The sequence below is a fragment of the Malaya genurostris genome, chromosome 1 (genome assembly GCF_030247185.1).
Source record: "Malaya genurostris strain Urasoe2022 chromosome 1, Malgen_1.1, whole genome shotgun sequence".
NCBI lineage: Eukaryota > Metazoa > Arthropoda > Insecta > Diptera > Culicidae > Malaya > Malaya genurostris.
In genome coordinates, this window is record NC_080570.1 from 161348699 (window position 1) to 161367726 (window position 19028).

At 38.5% G+C, this 19028-nt stretch overlaps 3 protein-coding genes across 7 annotated transcripts in view; 2 read left to right on the top strand and 1 right to left on the bottom strand.

The window, feature by feature from the left end:
- The window catches only part of LOC131426524 (nuclear factor of activated T-cells 5-like), an 86802-nt gene extending 71517 nt beyond the window's left edge, over positions 1–15285 (top strand). For 3 of the 4 annotated variants that reach the window (XM_058589327.1, XM_058589325.1, XM_058589328.1), the window contains one exon: positions 15149–15285. In XM_058589327.1, the coding sequence (XP_058445310.1) occupies positions 15149–15195 (47 nt within the window). In that variant the 3' untranslated portion in view covers positions 15196–15285. Of the gene's footprint in view, positions 1–381; positions 1847–15148 lie in introns of those variants that run through there. The other variant, XM_058589326.1, reaches the window with a different exon arrangement.
- LOC131426525 (carnitine O-acetyltransferase) lies at positions 7553–10406 on the bottom strand. Of its 2 annotated transcripts, none has more exons than XM_058589329.1 (2): positions 9639–10406; positions 7553–9559 (listed from the first exon to the last, which is right to left on the bottom strand). In XM_058589329.1, the coding sequence occupies exon 2, from the start codon at positions 9511–9513 to the stop codon at positions 7645–7647; it is 1869 nt and encodes a 622-aa protein (XP_058445312.1). In that variant the 5' UTR covers positions 9514–9559; positions 9639–10406; the 3' UTR covers positions 7553–7644. The 2 variants fall into 2 exon arrangements, with proteins under 2 accessions (XP_058445312.1, XP_058445313.1); XM_058589330.1 differs by having other exon boundaries at positions 9620–10406.
- Positions 15286–15494: 209 nt separating the features above from the next.
- On the top strand, positions 15495–17874 carry LOC131426526 (uncharacterized). Its single transcript, XM_058589331.1, has 3 exons — positions 15495–16046; positions 16116–16554; positions 16624–17874. Exons 1-3 carry the CDS (start codon positions 15495–15497, stop codon positions 16713–16715), a joined length of 1083 nt encoding a protein of 360 aa, XP_058445314.1. The 3' UTR covers positions 16716–17874.
- Positions 17875–19028: the final 1154 nt, after the last annotated feature.

The following is a 19028-nucleotide window of genomic DNA, read 5'->3' on the forward strand; positions in this document are numbered from 1 at the left end:
CTAGTTATGTTCTAATTTTTAGTTGTATGACTTTTCGCAATTTTTTTTAATATATTCAAGATGATTCGGCAGATCTGTAAGCAAAATTATAGTTTTAGTTTTACAAATAAGTTCAAAACCAGTGCATCGACTGATCAATGTTGGAAAATGCAACTTGTGATGTCTGCGAATTGCGCATGACTACTTCCAGTGAAAGCATTGATCGGTCGACTTACGATTAAGTAGAGAAATGGGAGTGCCGTCTTGACTGAGCTCTGCACACGTTAAGATTGCGTTATTGGTCGTTACAGTAGTCGATAGGAACCCTTTCCTAAAATCGGAACTCAGTTCACCTAACGTTACCGTTATTCTCTTTTTTCCATCTTTTTTCCTCCACAACAGTTTAATACGTGGTAGTTTAAGACGAAAAAACAGTTCAGCCCCGCCTTCTAGACAAAAAAAAGAAAAAAAGTCCTAGTGTGTGCAAATACCGTGTGCGGCCCTCGACACCCGAAACAAATCCAGTTGGACCACGCCCCACGCTAGTTGTTACAGTCAGTCGCTCCTCGCGAGTGAATTGTTTTCTATGTTTTCCGACGAACTCGAGCGTAGAGTGATCTCGAAAAAAAATTAGCTAACCGAATCCAATTTCCGAAAACAAAAAAAAAAACGCACGCACACACAATTTGTCACGGAGAAACCGTTTTAAGCTAACGTTTCGTTATTGTTCATTGTACTGTACTAATATTGTAGTATCGTTTAGGTTTTTTTTCTACATTCAAAGAATGTGAGCAAATTCGCTCGTATCTATTTATAAAAATCTATATGCTTCTCCCGTTAACACCGAACCGCAAAAAATGTGTACCGCTCTTAACTCAGAATCAATATTTACAATAATATAAAAGTAATTTTTTTAAAGCTTTGTCTCGGTGTGTCTTTTTTGCATATCGCATTCATAAAGAAAAAAAAAAACAAACAAACACGATTCAAGCCACGTTCAGCCGCTCATAACCTCAATCGCGGCGAAGTGTCCGGTGTGTCCGTTCCGGGTTGAAAACCCACTGTTGTATGAAGTCCATTCAAAGTTACAAAATTTTAGCCTTATAACAGTGTCTAAACGAAAACAGAAATTTTAAACTTATGAATGTTTACAAATAAAAATTTTACTAGGCGATTTTTCCCTATATCAGACAAGAAACGAGTAACTACACACACAGAGCGTTGCTCGAGACTGAGGTCGAACAAAAGAAAAAAAAACATAAAAAGAAGTTAAACGGGGACAAACAATTATTAGTACGCTATTAATAACCCACACCACAGACTGCCATACAGAGTTTTAGGGAAAGTAACATATACAATTAAGCAACGAATATAGATGTTCTTAAAGCTACAATTACAACGTAAACGAAACAAATGATTAAATAAGGTTCCGATCCTTGCTTTACCTAGCTGGCTGACTTCGAGAGCCACCCGGAAACGAATCTTTTTTTTTTTCGTGCAGCATAATAATGAATGATATTACAGAAAGGATAGGAAAAATGATATGTTTTTGCAAGCGTTCAAGATTTCATTTTTATTAGTAAATTCGATTTAGTGGAAACAAAATTTGTACACCCAGTTCACGTATAAGTTTAGTAACGTAACTGTCTTCGACACAGGAAAACAAGAACAGAACCTAAAACGAGCTAGGAAAAATTCTACGGTTTTGAACCGCTTTGAACGCGTGAAAAATAAAGGGGGGGAACACATACACACCGATTGGGAAATTTAACTCTTTATAGTAATCGTTTTTTACTATTGGAATATTTCTATATTGATGTACCTCAAGAGATTGGAAGAAATAATAAATTCTATCTGTTTTGTGTTAGCCCTCCTGACGTCATCAGTCCATTCCGTGCTGCCATTGGCGGTGCGGTATCTCGGCGTATTGTATTGTGAAATTTCCTGCAGGTTCTCGTTTCTAAATTCGTTTCGAGTGACTCGTTTGTTGTTTGTTTCAATTGTACACCTTCACCGGAAATTGTCCCGAAATAATAAAACATTTATTTCGAACCCCTCCTATAACCTAGTAGTCCAAAGTAGACATTGTCTTCCAATCCGTTAGAATCTGCGCGAGTTCAAAAACCGGATGACAAACCAAATTTTTCAATTGATGACAAACAAATGAACAGTTTTTGAAAGGGGAATCTTTCACTGACTTCCAAGCCCTCGTCCGAGACAATCGACAAAATAAACCGCTTACGGCCGGAACAAGAGAAACAATGCACAAAACAGTGTGTGAACAATAACACGATTTTGAAATGAGTGAACTCAACGAATCAAAAGGCATCGATCAGGAAGTGTGGAAGAACACATTTCTCGGTATTCTGAATAGCGTTCGTTTACTACGCATGCGCTCATGGAAACCTCATCTGATTTTCGCTCAGGACACAAGTCTGCCATGTAAACCTCTGGTCACATACGACAATCAGCTGGTCACATGTGAATATTGTCACTACGTGTAAGCCATGCGACAAACCGAACAAGATGACATCTACGCTCAAGGACAACGGTACACGGGCCCCAGTACGCCTGAGAAAGCGGAAATCGGATCTGGATGGAATTCAGGAATTCCGTGTGGAATGTGTGGTCTTAAACCGTTCTCATATTAATCATGTTTTCACATATAATACTGTGATGTTATATTCTTGAATGAAACCAAGGGATTATTTGTGCATTAACTGGTATAATCTTCAGCATAAAACACGAGAAAGAGAAGTGAGTTCCACTATTGTTGATACTTTCGGCACCGGAACCCGAGAACCGGTATAATCGAAGTCAGTTCTAAAGACTGTCCCAGAAAGTATGGACGCTGTTTGATTTCGCTGTAAATAATTCACAAGTGTTAGATATTCAAATTTTATTCGATATACTGATAATATTAGACTACAACAACAGAATATTATTCTCAACATTTGCTACTTAGCCATTGTAGACTAACTGGCGCTCCTTCTTGCGAACGTTCCTCATTAAATTCCGTACAGACTTCTTGACTTTTTTCCAATCTTTTTCGAACTGTTGAATGGTTTCGGCTGCCGAGACATGTTTCCTAAGATGTGCCTTCGTTAATGCCCAAAATTCCTCAATTGGTCGAAGTTGTGGGCAATTTGGTGGATTCATGTCTTTTGGGACGAAAGTGACATTTTTGGTAGTATACCATTCTACCGTTGATTTCGAGTAGTGGCAAGAAGCAAGATCTAGCCAGAAAACAACAGGATCCTTGTGGCTTCGAATCATGGGTAGAAGTCGTTTTTGTAAACATTCCTTGATGTATATTTCGCTGTTCATTGAAGCAGTGGTGATGAAGGGTTTCGAAATCTTACCGCAGCTACAAATTGATTTCAAACCAAATTTTTCAACTTCAATCGATGTCTCGGACTGATTTAACACTTGCCATTCTCGCACCGTATAATATTGTGGTCCCGGCAAGGATTTGTAATCGAGTTTCATGTAGGTTTCGTCGTCCATGATTATGCAGTTCAAATTTCCAGCAAGAATCGTATTGTACAGCTTTCGAAATGAAATGTAGCGGAATGCGTGAATCGCGTTTTTGATCAATTATTCAAAAACTAGACCGATTTTCAAAAAACCAAAAACAATTAAGTTTTCGAAATCAAATTTTCACAACTAAGTATTCGCAGAATTTTGAAAGTTTGCCTTGCCGAGCCGTAATTGGTTTTTGAAATGTATAAACGGTTACTGTTCCGTTCCACGGGCATGGTTTTAGAACTGAAACGTAGTGTTTGTGGCGAAATTTCACAGAGAATCTGAAAATGCAACTCGAAATTATAAAATTTTAGCCAAAACAACCGAAATTTGAAAAAGTTAACATAAACTTTTCCGCATTTTTTTTATCGCTTGCGCGCTGCTGTTTCGTATTGAGGTTGTGTGAGAAGTGCACGGTGGACTCGGTGGCATTATATCGTGAGCAAAAATTGCATATCAAATGATGACGCGAATTTATACAGCATTGGGTTTTGTGTTGAAATGAAAACGAGTTGAATACAATAAAATGGGTATTGTAAGAAATCATCTATTTTCTAAGTAACTGTCATTTATAATGCTAAAAATGTTCAACTCTGTTGAGCTCAATGTACTGACGTTGCTGAAGCAATAATGCTTGGCTGTGTAATATCATATAATAGGTATTATATTAGATTGTAGCAATTTTTATACCAAAATTAAAACTTCAACCTTGACAGGCTACTGAATGCAATGAATACAAACCAAGTACTATCGCTCATGTAGAATATTTGAAAATATAACTTTTATATAACCTGTGATACAAACAATATGGCCTGGTAAACTACTGGCAAAGATATCGAAAATACTTGAATGTTCTCTTGTCCTCAATCGTTCTTTTGAAGAAGAATCCATGCTTGCTACTAAACTCAGATACATACATGGTTAGCAAGTTAGTCAATACATATACATCTAACCTCATGTTAGTCATTCATAATTACTCGTGATTCATAGTTCTAGTGTAAGAGTAATCACTAACAATAACGATTGAATTAGCATATATTCAAAGTGTTAAGGATCCAAAAATCCATTACGTCCAGTCTTATTTACAAGCCAAAATAACGAGAGGTAAGCCCACTGAGCTCAAGCACTGAAAAAAGTTCTGGTTTCTATGTGTCGGTTTTTCTTGGTATACTTTGTGCGACGGTTCGTTCAACTGAAGCGGATAAAATTTTGCGTGCATTTTATGACGCTACATTTCACCTTAATGTCACAATTCAAGGACAACATTCGTGCAGCTATAGCTGAAATAAAGCTGCATACAGTCGAAAATGTACTAAAAAACTGGACCGACCGTATGGCGTACTGCAAGGCCGGCCGAGGCAGCCATTTGAATGAAATTATAATCCACAATTAACCGGAAGGATTGTACTTTAATATCAAGAAATAAATTTTGATGAACCGTTTGTGTTTTATTGCATGTTTAAAAAAATGTTACATGGCGGACCCTGTATAGTAAATTAATAGAAAGTTCCTACAACAACTACGAACTCCAACTGGTTGAAAAAAGGACCGTATATAGTACAGTAAAGTAAAATTTCGCATAGTTCTTTGGGTTGGTTTAACCGAGTCAAAGAATTCAGAAATTAGGGGCTGGACCTGAGTTCAAGAACTACATTCAGCAACTAAGAACAGGCTCAGAATTCAATTGCAATTTAGTTTTTGAACTAGTTTCGAAACTGAATTCAGTTCCGAAATCCAGTTCCAACATGCAGGTTCCGAATTCTATAACCTGTATTCTAGAACTAAGCTCCTGAAACGTAATTTTGAAACTAAATTCTCCCGACGATTGAAGTCCAAATAAAAGCACGACCTAAGCGTTTGAGGCTTTATACCACGCAAAAGGTATGCTTCCATTGCCGACTGCTTCACCTGACGACCGAAGTCCAAATGAGAGCACGCCCGGAGCGCTTGAGGTTTTGTACCACGCTAAAAGTCTGCTCTCGTTACTGGCGTCTGCTGCTCCCGAAGATCGAAGTCAAAATGAAAGCACGACCTAATCGTTTGAGGCTTTATATTTGGTTTGTTCTTACTGATACTGAGAAGAAATGAACGATTTTCAATCAAAGTTTTACTTTTATACTCGTCCAGTAGATAATCGGAACTGATATGTGCTTGACTACCACAAAACCGTCGTCCGGATGCGAAAAAGGCAAACAAAGGTGATGAATTTTCTTCATTATTTCCAAAAGTTTTAGAAAACTTTGTTTTTCAATTACTCATGGTTTTCTCACGCTGTTGAAAATTTAATCACAAATTCCTGATTATATTTCCGATTCTTGTACAGGCTATCGATTTGTGTAGTTTTGAGTCCAGTTCAGAAAATTTTTCACGGTTTTTGTTTCGCCGCTTCAAGTGACGGAGTACAATATTTAACACGCTTTACCCTATAACTCCGGAACGGGAAGTCGGATCCGGATATAATTTAGAAAACTCCGACGATAAGACCTTTCATTTGAATCTAAGTTTGTGGAAATCGGTCAAACCATCGCTTATAAAAGTGAGTGAGATCCATTTTGGAATATCTGACCACTATTTCCGGTACTTCCGGAACCGGAGACCGGGAACCAAGATAGCCGGAATCGATTTGTTAAGCGGTCTACTGATAATGGCTATCGATTTGTGTAGTTTTGAGTCCAGTTCAGAAAATTTTTCACGGTGTACAACATACTTTACTGTGTACAACACACTTTACTCTATAACTCCGGAACCGGAAGTCAGATCCGGATGAAATTCAGGAATTCCGTAACCTTTCATTTGAATCTAAGCTTGTGGAAATCGGTCAAACCATCGCTGAGAAAAGTTAGTGAGATCCATTTTGGAATATATGACCACTATATCCGGTACTTCCGGAACCGGAGACCAGGAACCAGGATAGCCGGAATCGGTTTGTTTAACTATCTACTGATAATTGCTATCGATTTGTGTAGTTTTGAGTCCAGTTCAGAAAGTTTTTCACGGTTTTTGTTTCGCTGCTTCAAGTGACGGAGAATAATATTTAACACACTTTACCCTATAACTCCGGAACGGGAAGTTGGATCCGGATAAAATTCAGAAATTCCGACCACGAGACCTTTCATTTAAATCCTAGTTTGTAAAAATCGGTACGAGCCATCTCCGAGAAAACCTAGTGAGATTTTTGACACATACGAATGGTATATGACACGTGGCCATCCAGGCCAATTTTACTAGTCGATTTTTCAAGTGATTGCATAACCTTTCTATATGAGGAAGGCAAAAACGAAACTGTAGAAGCACTCGAATCTGTAAAGTAAATCACCATTATTGCTAATGCTGCAGTCTCACATGAAACACGCCAGATAAATGTGGCAGCCAGACAGCAAGCGTCGTTCCAACTATGCAAAACGATGCGATGCATCTAATACTAGAAATATAATTGCATGCAAGCAAATTCTCTACACAAGTTTAGCGTGAAGTGGTCAAATAACCAGTGAATTCGAACATCGGACGAATGGTGCGAGAAAGCTTATGGTGGCGTTTTTACTTTTCTTTACGTTACGTCTTAAACTCGTTAAACTTAAACAGTTCAACTTGAACTGCTAAGCAGACGTAAAGTTAATGCTACTTGCAAAACACTTATTCATTTGGTAACGAAGTACCACGTCTTTCCTGACGTGCCGAACGAAAACGTTGTTTTCAGCTTATACTGGCTGATTCAGGTATCGTCATTTAGGGGTTAGCCTATGTTTGTCCTTAGGGCACATAACCGTTTTTACTTTTCTTTGCGTTTCGTCTTAGACTCGTCAGTGCAGAGCAGTTCAAGTTGAACTGCTTATGATGTCGTTTCGAACAAGATTGACTGGCCCTATCAAAATATACACAGAGGATCCCGCAAATTGCTTGACTTCATATGAAATGGCAGAGAGAGCGAGTCCTAGCAAGATTAGATAGGAGAAATTCATCCGGTTTATGCATCGATACAAATTCCAAGGAATATGTTTGATTCGGTGGATCGAAAATCCGGGTTTTCTTTCTAAATGATCCCAATATCTAGTATTAAAAAAAGAAGTCCATCACCTTTCTATTAAAAACAAATTATTCCCTTCCCATTCAGCCTGAACCTGCCGGCCTCCCATGGCCCGTTTATAGTTTGCTGCTAACACCGGGTGCCGCCTTGCTAAGCACATCGAACATGTCGTCCAAAGCCTGCCGCAGATAATCCCGGAAGACCTTCGAATCCGTGGCCGGGTTGCTCTTGAACGAGGAAATACCGAACCACATGTCATCTTCCTTCGGGTTGTAGCAGCATCCGTACCCATCGGCCGTCAAGGGTCCGTAGCACATGAAGGCATCGTACCGTGAAGCCACCTGGCTGGTGGAAAGGCGCATATGCTGACTGGCGAGCAAACCGCCGTCCTTGAACAGATCCGGCAATGGTATGTTGTTCTCGCGGGCTATCAGTTTCAACCCCAGCAGATGCCGGTCGACACCGAATCCTTGGACTGCCTTCGATGCGTACGTTTTGTGTGAGTCGACGGCCGCCCTCAGTTTCGTCAGCTTTTCCGCTGCACTGGCCCCTTCCTCCAGCATGGTACGAGCAAAAGCAATTGATTCGTTCGAACAAGACCGAATGGTTTCGGTTCTACCAGCTTCGTACATACGAGTTTGAGCTGACTCGTAGTGGGCCCCTGGAACACGATGCAGTTTGTAGAATGCATACTGGATTGCCATCTGAATGTAGCTGTCCGGGCTCATTTTGTTGGTTTTAATGAAACCTTTTCCGTAACCGGTATAGTGCAGATAATTCATGTCCAGATCGCTAATTAGTTTGTCGTGACTAGAGGCTGCCTTCCTAAGAAAGTCCTGCGCCTTCGGCGAAAGGTTGAAATCGAGTTTTTCGGGCGCTTCAATTTCTCGAACCGAACCTGCTTCATCGCCTTTAGCGATATGATTGATAATGAAATCAGTCAGAACGGCGATCGGTTGTCCCTCGGCAGGCGAATGCTCGTACGTCAGTCCGTTTACTCCGTTAGGGCCCACCACCAGCTGCAGGGTTTTGTCATACCATCGATTACCGGAATTGGCACTAGAACCACCGCCATGAATTAGCAAATGACAAGCGTCGATAATGTCGTCTCCCGATGGGTTTCCAATCTCGTAGTCCAACGACAGCACGAAAAGGGAACTTTGAATGGTTTTCATGGTCTTTTGATTAATTGGATCGGCATTCAGTATCTCGTAAGCATCGTACCAACTGTCCCGAGGCAGAGCCGAAAGCATTCCTACGGGCTCTGCTTTCTGTCGAGACATTTCGTAACATTTTCTCAGCTGTTGGTACAATTTTTCTTCACCTACGATGCCGTCCGAGCCTCCCACTTCCACTTTAAAATACTGATTGTTGGATGCGACTACAATATGTGTAGATTCAGGGTGGTACAGTAACGAATCGGAAGGCTTTCCAGGTACTCGACAGGTGCCGAATATTTTATTATACTGGGACATATCCAAGGGCACTTTACCCATTGATTCTAATTTGATCTGATTACGGTCGATCATTCGTTTATACAACAAAGCACCGAACACGATTTTGGCAGCGTACCTGAGCTGGTCATCTACACTGACATAGTTTAATTTGGGGAAGACTAGCCCTGGACTAGAGTAGATAATCACAGGATCACGGTATTCCAAGTAAGCAGATTGTAACCACCAATCGGAGAGCCAGTTCTTCTTGACTGCTGCACGGTCTTCCAGCAGTTTTTGTAATTTTGTACCAACTCCACCGGGTGCGGTGAATTCTGCTATGGCCAACTTCGTCTGCTTGTAGCCATCCTCATTTACGTGCGGTTCAATCGTTGTCGCCAGTTTATTCATCGTATCTTCCAATTTCGGAAGCGGATAAGCCGGTAATGATAGGCTGCTGAAATGACCGGCCGTCAACATTCGAACCAGAGCACCTCCGCCGTTTACTCCCAATGGGATGGTCTTACTTTGAATCAGTCGCATCATTGCCATCGGTGCTGGGATAATTTTTATGGACAGCGATTACTGTTTGAAGGTCCTAAAACGAGAACAAATTAAGCTTAATCAAACTCACTGTTACGTTGATTGGTTCGCACACGATGACCCTTGTACTGTACCGTGAATCGCGAGCCACTACAGGAAAGGTTGAATACAAAAATAAACTGCGAATACACTCACTGCACCGATCTCGATAACGAGTATGTGTACACGTCAACAAAAACGATAACTGACTGAACATATAAAAGTGAAAGGAATCGTACTGAAGCTGGAATACTGTTGTGAGAGAGCTATACCGAAAACAGGTAGATTTATGTTGCTTAATATCATAAATGTTTACCCACAAGTGATTGATTTGAATATCGCAAAAATGGCAACTGGTTTTTTGTTTCTTATGCGATTTTAATTCGGGTAGCCAAACTTGAAACAAGTTCTTTTGATTGTTTTAGTAACACCATGCATAACAACAAAACTCAAAACTGAACAAAGCTTCAATGATAAGAAATCGTTTGTTCGTTCTTATTCGACCACCGTCGTCATCGAATTTTATGGTACTGCAATTTAAACGCTTTAAGAGAGTTTTGCCTATTCGTTATACCGTATTTGTAATATTTTAAATACATATCCAACTGTCTTCCACAAAATGCATTCTCATTGACAAACCAATACAAAATACATATGTAGATCAGTTTATCAAAACATCATAATATCTGATAATGAGTATCTCCTTTTGTGTACTTTCTTTTATTGTTACTCCTAAGATTGCTCCTTAACATTTCGAACAATTTGATAACTTGTATCATTCATCATTGTTTAATACTGTTATTGTGATCGATAAGAGCAGTAAATAAAGACCGCAGACTTGACAATTTTAAACTATGCTCGAAAGTAGAAATGTAAATGTGCACACAAAAAAGGGTGTATCGCACCTACAACACGCAAAAAGGTCGTAATCTAGTTTTAAACTATACCCACATTGATCAACATAATTGTTGAATCTCGATTATGTTGAAGCTATTCTGTTTTTAATTACTAATTACTAATAAAACTTGCACTCATTTTAGGTTATGGTTTATAATGTTTCCCACACAACGTATAGAGGATTTCTTAGTTAAAAAGCATACACAAACTTCGTTCAATGATCCCGACACTGTATCAAATAACACGATAGAAATAGAAATTATTGAGAAAACTTTGTTCAACCCTCAACAAATATAAAAGTGGAATAATTCTATACCACGAAGTTCAGGTATGCCTATTTAATATACGAGCAACGGTTAATATTCATATATATTAAACTCGAAGAATTTTAACCGAAAGCAGACCAATGAAACACTGCATCGGAGTAAATAAAATGAAAATGGGAATACTGTATACATTTAGCACAAACTTTTTCGAACCAGTAGTCGTTTTATCGAAACTTCGAACAGAATAATCTGTTAAGAGAAGGTAGTCGGGCGAAAAAAAATGAATAGGTAGTCGGGCGAAAGCAAAATGAAGGTGTTTCTAATATTGGAGCATTATATCTGTTAAGAGAAGGTAGTCGGGTGAAAGCAAAATGAACATTGGACCATTATTTTTAAAAGATAAACTTTTTGTCAATCAGACCAGAAAATTTCAAATCCAAACCCAATGTTGTAAAACTGAATAAATCTCGGGTAATTCTAATAAGTTTTTTTGGTTGATATACTAACAATTCTGTTTTTTTTTGTCGTGAATACGACTTACTTTACTATGGGGCGCCTTTTCAAAACTAGCTATAAGGAAGAATGGGCAGAACTTAATCGTGAATATCTCGACTTGTATTAATGGTAGCAACATAATTCTTTCACTATTTCATCAAAAATATGATCAGAAACAGTATGAGATAACCACAAACAACTCAAAAATTAAGTTTTCTGAAAATTTTAAAACAACGCGGAAAACTCTTTACTTTTGCTTGGATTTTTCGCGCAAGGACGACGATTTTGAGGTAGTCAGGCACATATCTTCAACTGAACGTTATAAAAGGGAAACCGTGGTCGAAAATCGATCATTTCTTCTTGTGCGTTGGATGAAAGCAGACGTCGAGGCGAGAAGACGCATTCAAACAGCGGCATCGGAGAGCACACCTTCTGCGTAGTTAAAAACCTCTAACGCTCAGGTCGTAGTTCTCATTTGCCTTCCGGTCGTCAACACACTTAAATTTTATTGCTGAATCTCGGCGAAAAACTGCCGAGATTTGCACAGCCGAGAGATCGGTAATCATCTCGGCAAAATAATAATTACTGAGAATCTCGGCACTAGCAAATTTGTTAACTGTCAATTATTACCGAACTTGTCAGCAACATTTTTGCTGTTAACTCGGCAAAAGCGATTATGATCGAATAATGAATTGCCGAGTCATCAGTAATCGAACGTAGAAAGGATTTTTCGTTATTATTGTACGAAATAAATATCACAAAATCTAATGGCTAGGGAAAGGGGGTGTTTTATTGATATCCACTTTAATGCGGTTTACAAAAAAAAAACAAACCTCAAAAGAAAACATCACGGTTAAAGACAATTATTCCCAGTGCTCCTCAATGCATCTACCTGGAAATAAGAAGACTTTTGTAAGAATATATGAACAGCAGTGTTTTATATTTCACTTATCTTTTCAAGAAATATAAGAATCTTACCTTTATCCAATATATATTATTTTCCCGCTCCACCAGCAATGGCTACGTGGTGTTTTGCACATTCGACAAGAGACATTAAATGACAAGTGTTTCACCGAGTTTCAGTAAAAGCTAACACACTGTTCGAAATCTCGGCAAACAGATTTGCTGATTTCGGTATGTTTGTTGTTTACTGATAAGCTCAGCATTATATTTTTCCAAACTTCGGCAAAAGAACGCACTTTACCGAGATATCAGAATATTACATTAACGAATTTCGGAAAAAAAATATATGGATTACTGAACAATCAGTAAAATGTCGTGTTGCCGATCTAATTCGGTATTTCATTATGCCGAGCTCAAGAATCTGTTTTAAGTGTGAAGGCGAGAAGACGCATTAAACCAGTTTCGCATCATTTGGCACTGCGAGCGGATGTGTCGGTTTGTACGCAAAACTAGTTTCAATTGAAGCAAGAACGATTGCATTGGAGAGAAAGAAAACAAGAAACGAAAAATGGACAACATTATATAAAATCAGCCGTTCTAATGACTCTAAATGTTATCTAGAGAACTTTTAAGATTACTTCTTTGCAAATCAAAGGTAGAAATCATCAGTTTAGTGAAAATCCAAAATAATTTGATTTGCTTCGTGCACTTTTCGCTGTGCGAAAATCGTTCGAGAAAAATGTTCCGAACTGTTCTAAATATCGTAGAGAATTCCACAATTTGTTCCTTCTAAAAGGCAGAAATGATTCCTGTACTGCACCTTGATAGTTTCTTTCAATGAAATGTGCAAATCCGATATGAGAATCGACGTCAAAAATCCTTGAAAATTTTAGTAGTGAAAAGGGGGAAAGTTTCGCAATTCACACAATCGATCAACTATCAATTCGAATTCGAAAGTGTATAGAAATCGTGTCAGTTTTATTCGTATTCACGACATCCAGTTATGTCTCTGACATTACACACCCGTACTTTTTAATAAAACCAATGTTTTTAAACAACCACAAGTTAGTTTAAAACAAGGATATTTTGTTTAAATCTTCGATATCTCGATTTGAAAGAGCTATTTTTTTGGTTTGGTGAGCAACTAATCATTTTGTTGTTCTAAAGCAGGATTTTTCTGCGTGTATGAAAGTGGTACAGCAAAAGTGTATGTATAAGTACGACTGCTCTGATCTTCGAGAACGTTGACGTTGTAAATGACAACACAAACACTTGATTCAGGTTTTTGCTTTGTTTGAGAACAGAGTTACCAGTAACGTGGATACTTGAAAATCCAGAGGTAAAAATTTTTGACGTAGCACTACGTCTTTGTTTACTATACTAACCTACGTGCATTTTCAAAATTTCACAACGCGAGAATAATTAAATTGCTTCAGATTGAATTTTTAATAACTCTCCTAGTTTAAGTATTTTATTTTATTCTTTCACGAAACGAATGGAAGAAAGTTTAAGCTCGTTGATAATATAACTTTTATTACGTCAGTTTTATTAGAATTGTTGAAAAATAGGACCAAACACAAAACATAAAAATCAATTAAATCTATAAATAGGCCCTGTTGCACATTTGCTAGCTTTAGTCTGATAATCCATGAACGCAGATACATCAAAGCTTTCTACGTCAAGACAGTGGTACTAAACACAGAATTATTCAACTGGTTTGTTAAGTTAGTGGCGAATATGAGGCTCCGTTCCTCAAGCCTAAACGCAGAAAAACAACAGCTAGTTCTGTGAGTAGTTCTTCAGTGTGAGTTTCGCTACAAACGGTAACGATTACATCATCGGATGATTGGCTGGACTGTTGGTTGTTTGTATTGGAGCAAAATATAGGAGAAATTTGCACAAATCAACCTTTCTAAAGGCTGTAAATGTTTACATCTACATCTAAGTATGAACACAACGGAAAGAATATTCAAATCCACATTCATAAGGGCCATAAATGAGAGTGCTGTAGTCCGCAATCACGGTCAAATCATTTAGCTTCTGGCCATTTTCAGTGTCTCCACATCGAATCAAGCAAAGATTAATTCGATTTCCTCATGCTTATTAATTTGCTTTCCATAAACTTGGACTTCAATCAGATTAAGTGTCGTCACTAATACATACAACGACCAACTTCGGTATGAATGCCGAGATTTGCACTCGGTACGGTACGTTAGAGCTATAGAGAAGGGCGCACAATCAGGTGGCAAATTTATTTGATGTGCCGTTCGTCACGTGAGAGACTACTGATTTTTTTTTTTCAGTTTTCAAGATCAATGAGGCACCACTCTATGACGTGTATGTGGACTCATGGTTAAATAAAAATTACCCTCCTGCCATAAACTTAAACAGTAAAGTTCATAATTGCGAAAAGATTCATGAGCAAAATTTGATTAAAATTTGAAAGCTGCTTTGAAATTTATTACGTATATTGTGAAAACAAGTTACTCTTTTAAAACAATAAAACCTAAATGAAAGTTCAGCCATTGTTTTTTTACTAAAATATGTTTTTAAGCTATGAAACGAGAGATGACTTCAAAATTTTCTTCTTAAAACATAGTGGAGGGTGTACAAAAATGAGCCTTAGCGTGCCCCTTACAGAGAAGTGACAAGAAAAGCCCTGCAAAAAACTAATGAGATTTTATTTCAAAAGGATAATTTATTAGTAGAACAAATAACTAAAATAATTTCAAAGTGATCTGCCCCTTCTCGACAACTAGCCTTCGTCAATTTCGTGCGGTTATTCCTCTGACATTACATACGCGGAGTATTTTTTCGTTTATTTGTTCAACTTTAATTTGACAGCTGCTTATAAAAGAAAAATGTGCAGTTTAGGAAATGCACCAGGAATCAAACTTTGGAAGCAAAAAAAACAATCGCAGTAGACATAATTATAGCAACTTTATTTAGCATGTTCATTGAACAGCTATTCATTTATTAAAAAAAAATGCAATTGTTATTTTTTAATATTATTTTTGTCTTTTCACTACATGATTACCCGCCAGTCTATGACAACAGCGTCTCTTTCTTCGATTCGTCGCTTATCACATAGGCCCTTTGGGCTGGCACATCTTGAACGTCAAACAAATGTTTATCTCGACGGAATTCGCATTGATAAAACGAAAAAAGTGAAAAATTGCAAACGCCCGCACAAACAACGCATTGCAAATGCTAAAAATAATCGTGAAATCATCCTCATCGGTAACATTTCCGCCAAGCATCCGGTACGAATTGCATTTACGACCCGCAATCGAGTAAAACACAGCGGTCGCCCTGTTATCTTGCAAACGCTTCTGCAAAACGGGAAGAGGGTGTAGCATCTTTTTTTTCTCCACACGGTGGTGCAGTGGAATGGACGAGCTGGACACGGCAGGATTCGGCGATCTGCAGGACAAAAATGAGATTATTCGTAAGTACATCGAGCAGTTGGACCAGTTGAAACGGTTGGCTGCGTTGCGCGGCCGAATCAGCGAGTCTGAGTTCAACAACTATCTGATTCGGCACTACTTCCACAACAACAACATCATCAATTATATCTTCGACAAGAACACCAGTCGGATACTGCTCAAAACGGTCATCGACCGGAAGAAGAAAATTATCAACTTCATTTTTGTCCTGCTGACGTTGTTTATAATATTCTCCTACAAGCATGAAGTGTCGACAGTCGTCCTGCGAAACATTCAAACGTTCATATATCCGGGTATGCGGGTTTGGAGGAAGGTTACGGTGCCAATTATTGCGAACTATCCGTCGTTAACGGAATACTACGACGAGAGCTGTCTGCTAACGAATCCCTACTTCCAAGTGGAGAACCTCAACTGTGATCCCTGTGCGGACGTTGCCAACGTGCTGGACTTCACCAGCGTCGATCATGTCGCAGTTAATTATCCGTATATTTTTAAGGTAAGTTGGCGTGAAGTACAACATCCTTGCTTTCGTCGGCGGATGGTGATAATCTCTTTGTCCAAACAGACCCAAAAAGAACTGGTTGATATTCATCGGTTGCAAACGCTTTATGAGCAGCATCGTGCCATTTTCGCGAAGGATGCGTACAAAATACAATCGACGCATGAGAATATCCACAATTTGGATGACTTGTTTCAGCATTTCATGAATGCCAGCCATCAGGTCGAGAGCCACAGCGTGTGGCGCTGCAACCGGATGGCACCGGCACGGCTTCTCAGAGCCCTGTTCCCCCGACCGGCTCGGTTACCGTCGACCGGTGTAAGTTTGGAGCGATACCTGATAGTAGATACACCGCAAGCTGCTCCCTATCGAATTCCGGACGCCGAGTGTGCGAACATGCTTGTGATTCAGGGTTACGGCAGCAGAACGTTTCTGTTGAGACCGACGCAAGAGTGTAGACATCGGTGCCGGACGCTATCGGTCCGATTGCCCGCCAGCTATGGATGTAAGAGAAATTGACAGACAGCCTTTGAAAATGATGTGTTGTAATGAAAAGAATCTTATCTTCTTCTAGTGATTTATAACTGGTGGTACTGGAAACCTATTTCCTTACCGGAGCAGTATACCAAGTCGCCCTCCATCAGCTACATTGGATCGTACTGTTGAGCTAAAAGAAAAAAAAATGGAAACAATTTATTTATGATGTGGAATCTAACCCAACCAACTCACCGAAGCCAAAATTCTGGAGGAAACTGCGTTAAAATTTCGGGGCTTGTTAAATAACATCTCAAGTCGCCGCACTTCCCGAAGCATGTTATTCCATTTACGTACTCAACAAACAAAATACCAGAAGCTCGATCAGACCATTTTAATAGATGAGCGTCTGTTGTGATTACTAGTGTGATTCATCATCTCAAGCTTGACGCCACTCTGGACGCGTCATGTCGTGCATTTGTGGCAAAAGATAGATATTAGGTAGCGACGGTCAGTATTGCGGCAATTAACGGCGTTTCCAGATATGAGCGGCGTGTCTCAAAAACCTTTCTAGTGACATTTACAGAAAAGTTCTCGAGGAAACGTTCATCAGTTAAGCATACCAAAAAAAAAAAGTCAAAACGCTCGTAAATTTATCGTTTTTTGTTTCTGTTTTAAGCAATGTGAGATTAATTTGTATGTGTGTGAACTTTGTATTTCGTTAGTATTATTGCATTTAGTTCGTAATTTACGTGTTATAGAAACGCTATAACAGCGGACGAAAAAAAAAGTTAATCAAGTATTTCTTTTATATAACATTTACAACGTACTTTCTCTCAACCACTGACTCTCACTGAGATTCCTTATTTGAATGTTCTTATGACTGACGTTAAATCTGGCTATACTGCAACACACAGTAAGCCTCCTCCCATTATATTTATTTCGTAATCGAAGCCAAATCCAGTTGACGTGTTTGAAACGGAAGGGATGTAGAAACAAACAGCTTCCCGATTTTGACCATAGAAACCTGCCATAAAACGTTGTTCGGTTTGAATGTTTCGTGTTAAATTTATATTCCTAAGTGTGCGATTGATTGATGGACAAGCGACTAGCAGGTGCATGGCCGGGGTTGCGAAACTGTATTGCTCCGGCTGGATCGAGAAAGACGATACCATTATTGAATCGTCGACATCACGGGCATGAAGTTGGAAAATAGCTTTACGTATTGTATTGTAAAACAAAGCACATATATTTTTGCTGTAACACACCGATAAATTCCAAAAGATAACAGTAGAATGACTACCGGTAACAGAAGTAAAAATAAAGCAAATGTATATAACCACTCGAAAAACTCCGAATTTGGAAAATTTTGGTGACATTCCTATTAATGCTAATTATTTGAACGCTGACAAATTCATCAACTTGACATCTGTGTCATTGTTCAAATCTGTTCAACATATTCAGAATCTATGAAACTCAGATTAATCTGTGAATCTGGCATATGTAGAAACAGCAATTTGTTTTCAACTGTCATAAGCTGCCTTTTTATGCTATGCCTGAATCTAAGCCACAATTGAATACGGATGGAGATGCAGTTAATTCCTTCAATTGGACCGGTTGTGCAGTACACGAGGTGCGCACAACGACGAGATGCCACTGCTAACCGTTACATGCGTTACTTTTTGTATGTTATAGGTGCTACGAAGCAAGCGTTATATGCGTTCCTTTTTCGTAAGTTATAGGAGCTACTTTTTTGTTAGTAGGGGCTGGGGTCCACTAGGAGATTGATAGAACTTATTAGCTCTCTCCCGACAGTACCAGCCTAGATGCCGTGTGGAATCCGGCGGAAAAAAATGAACCAAGAATAGATCCACTGGGTTCCTGCTTCCATGTCGTAAAAGGCGACTATTGCAGGAGTTTCTTTTTCCTTTCAGTTATCAGATATTTTTAAGGTTTCACTTCTGATTACTCTATTTTACTAAATTATCTCTTCATTCAATCTATCAATTTCCGTCTAGCTTCGTCGAAAAGTTTTATTTTGAATGTTTTCTTCTTTCATGTTATTGATTGTCTTTCAGGATTATAAATTGAATGATAGGAATCAACTATTGCGCAAATCCGTTGATATTACAAAGTTAATAACAGAGATAACATATATCGGTATATAATAAAAAAAATCACTGGATAATAATATTTCAAACAAAAAAAAAACTATATTCTTCTCGGTAGCCGGCTGCAAAGATCAACCAATACAACCAATTAATAATTTTAATAAAGAATTAAAATAATAAAGCGGAAATAATACAGATTCAAGACGCGCGTGAAATCTGTTGATCTTTATTTGGTGATTTAAAATGATTTTTTAACAACTGTTTAGAATATGTCAATGCAATGAATCAATTATTTTGTCTAAATTCTATTCACTCATTTATTTTGTATCACGTAATTTCATTTATAAAAAAATAGGGGAGTTTTTGTTCTTTACGCGATAGTATTGCAAATTTT

Excerpts from the sequence above, each read along its gene's own strand:
- LOC131426526 (XM_058589331.1), top strand. The coding sequence starts at position 15,495 with ATGGACGAGCTGGACACGGCAGGATTCGGCGATCTGCAGGACAAAAAT. Across the intron at positions 16,047-16,115 it reads ATTATCCGTATATTTTTAAG|ACCCAAAAAGAACTGGTTGA; the intron begins GTAAGTTGGCGT and ends TTGTCCAAACAG. Across the intron at positions 16,555-16,623 it reads ATTGCCCGCCAGCTATGGAT|TGATTTATAACTGGTGGTAC; the intron begins GTAAGAGAAATT and ends ATCTTCTTCTAG.
- LOC131426525 (XM_058589329.1), bottom strand. The coding sequence starts at position 9,513 with ATGGCAATGATGCGACTGATTCAAAGTAAGACCATCCCATTGGGAGTA.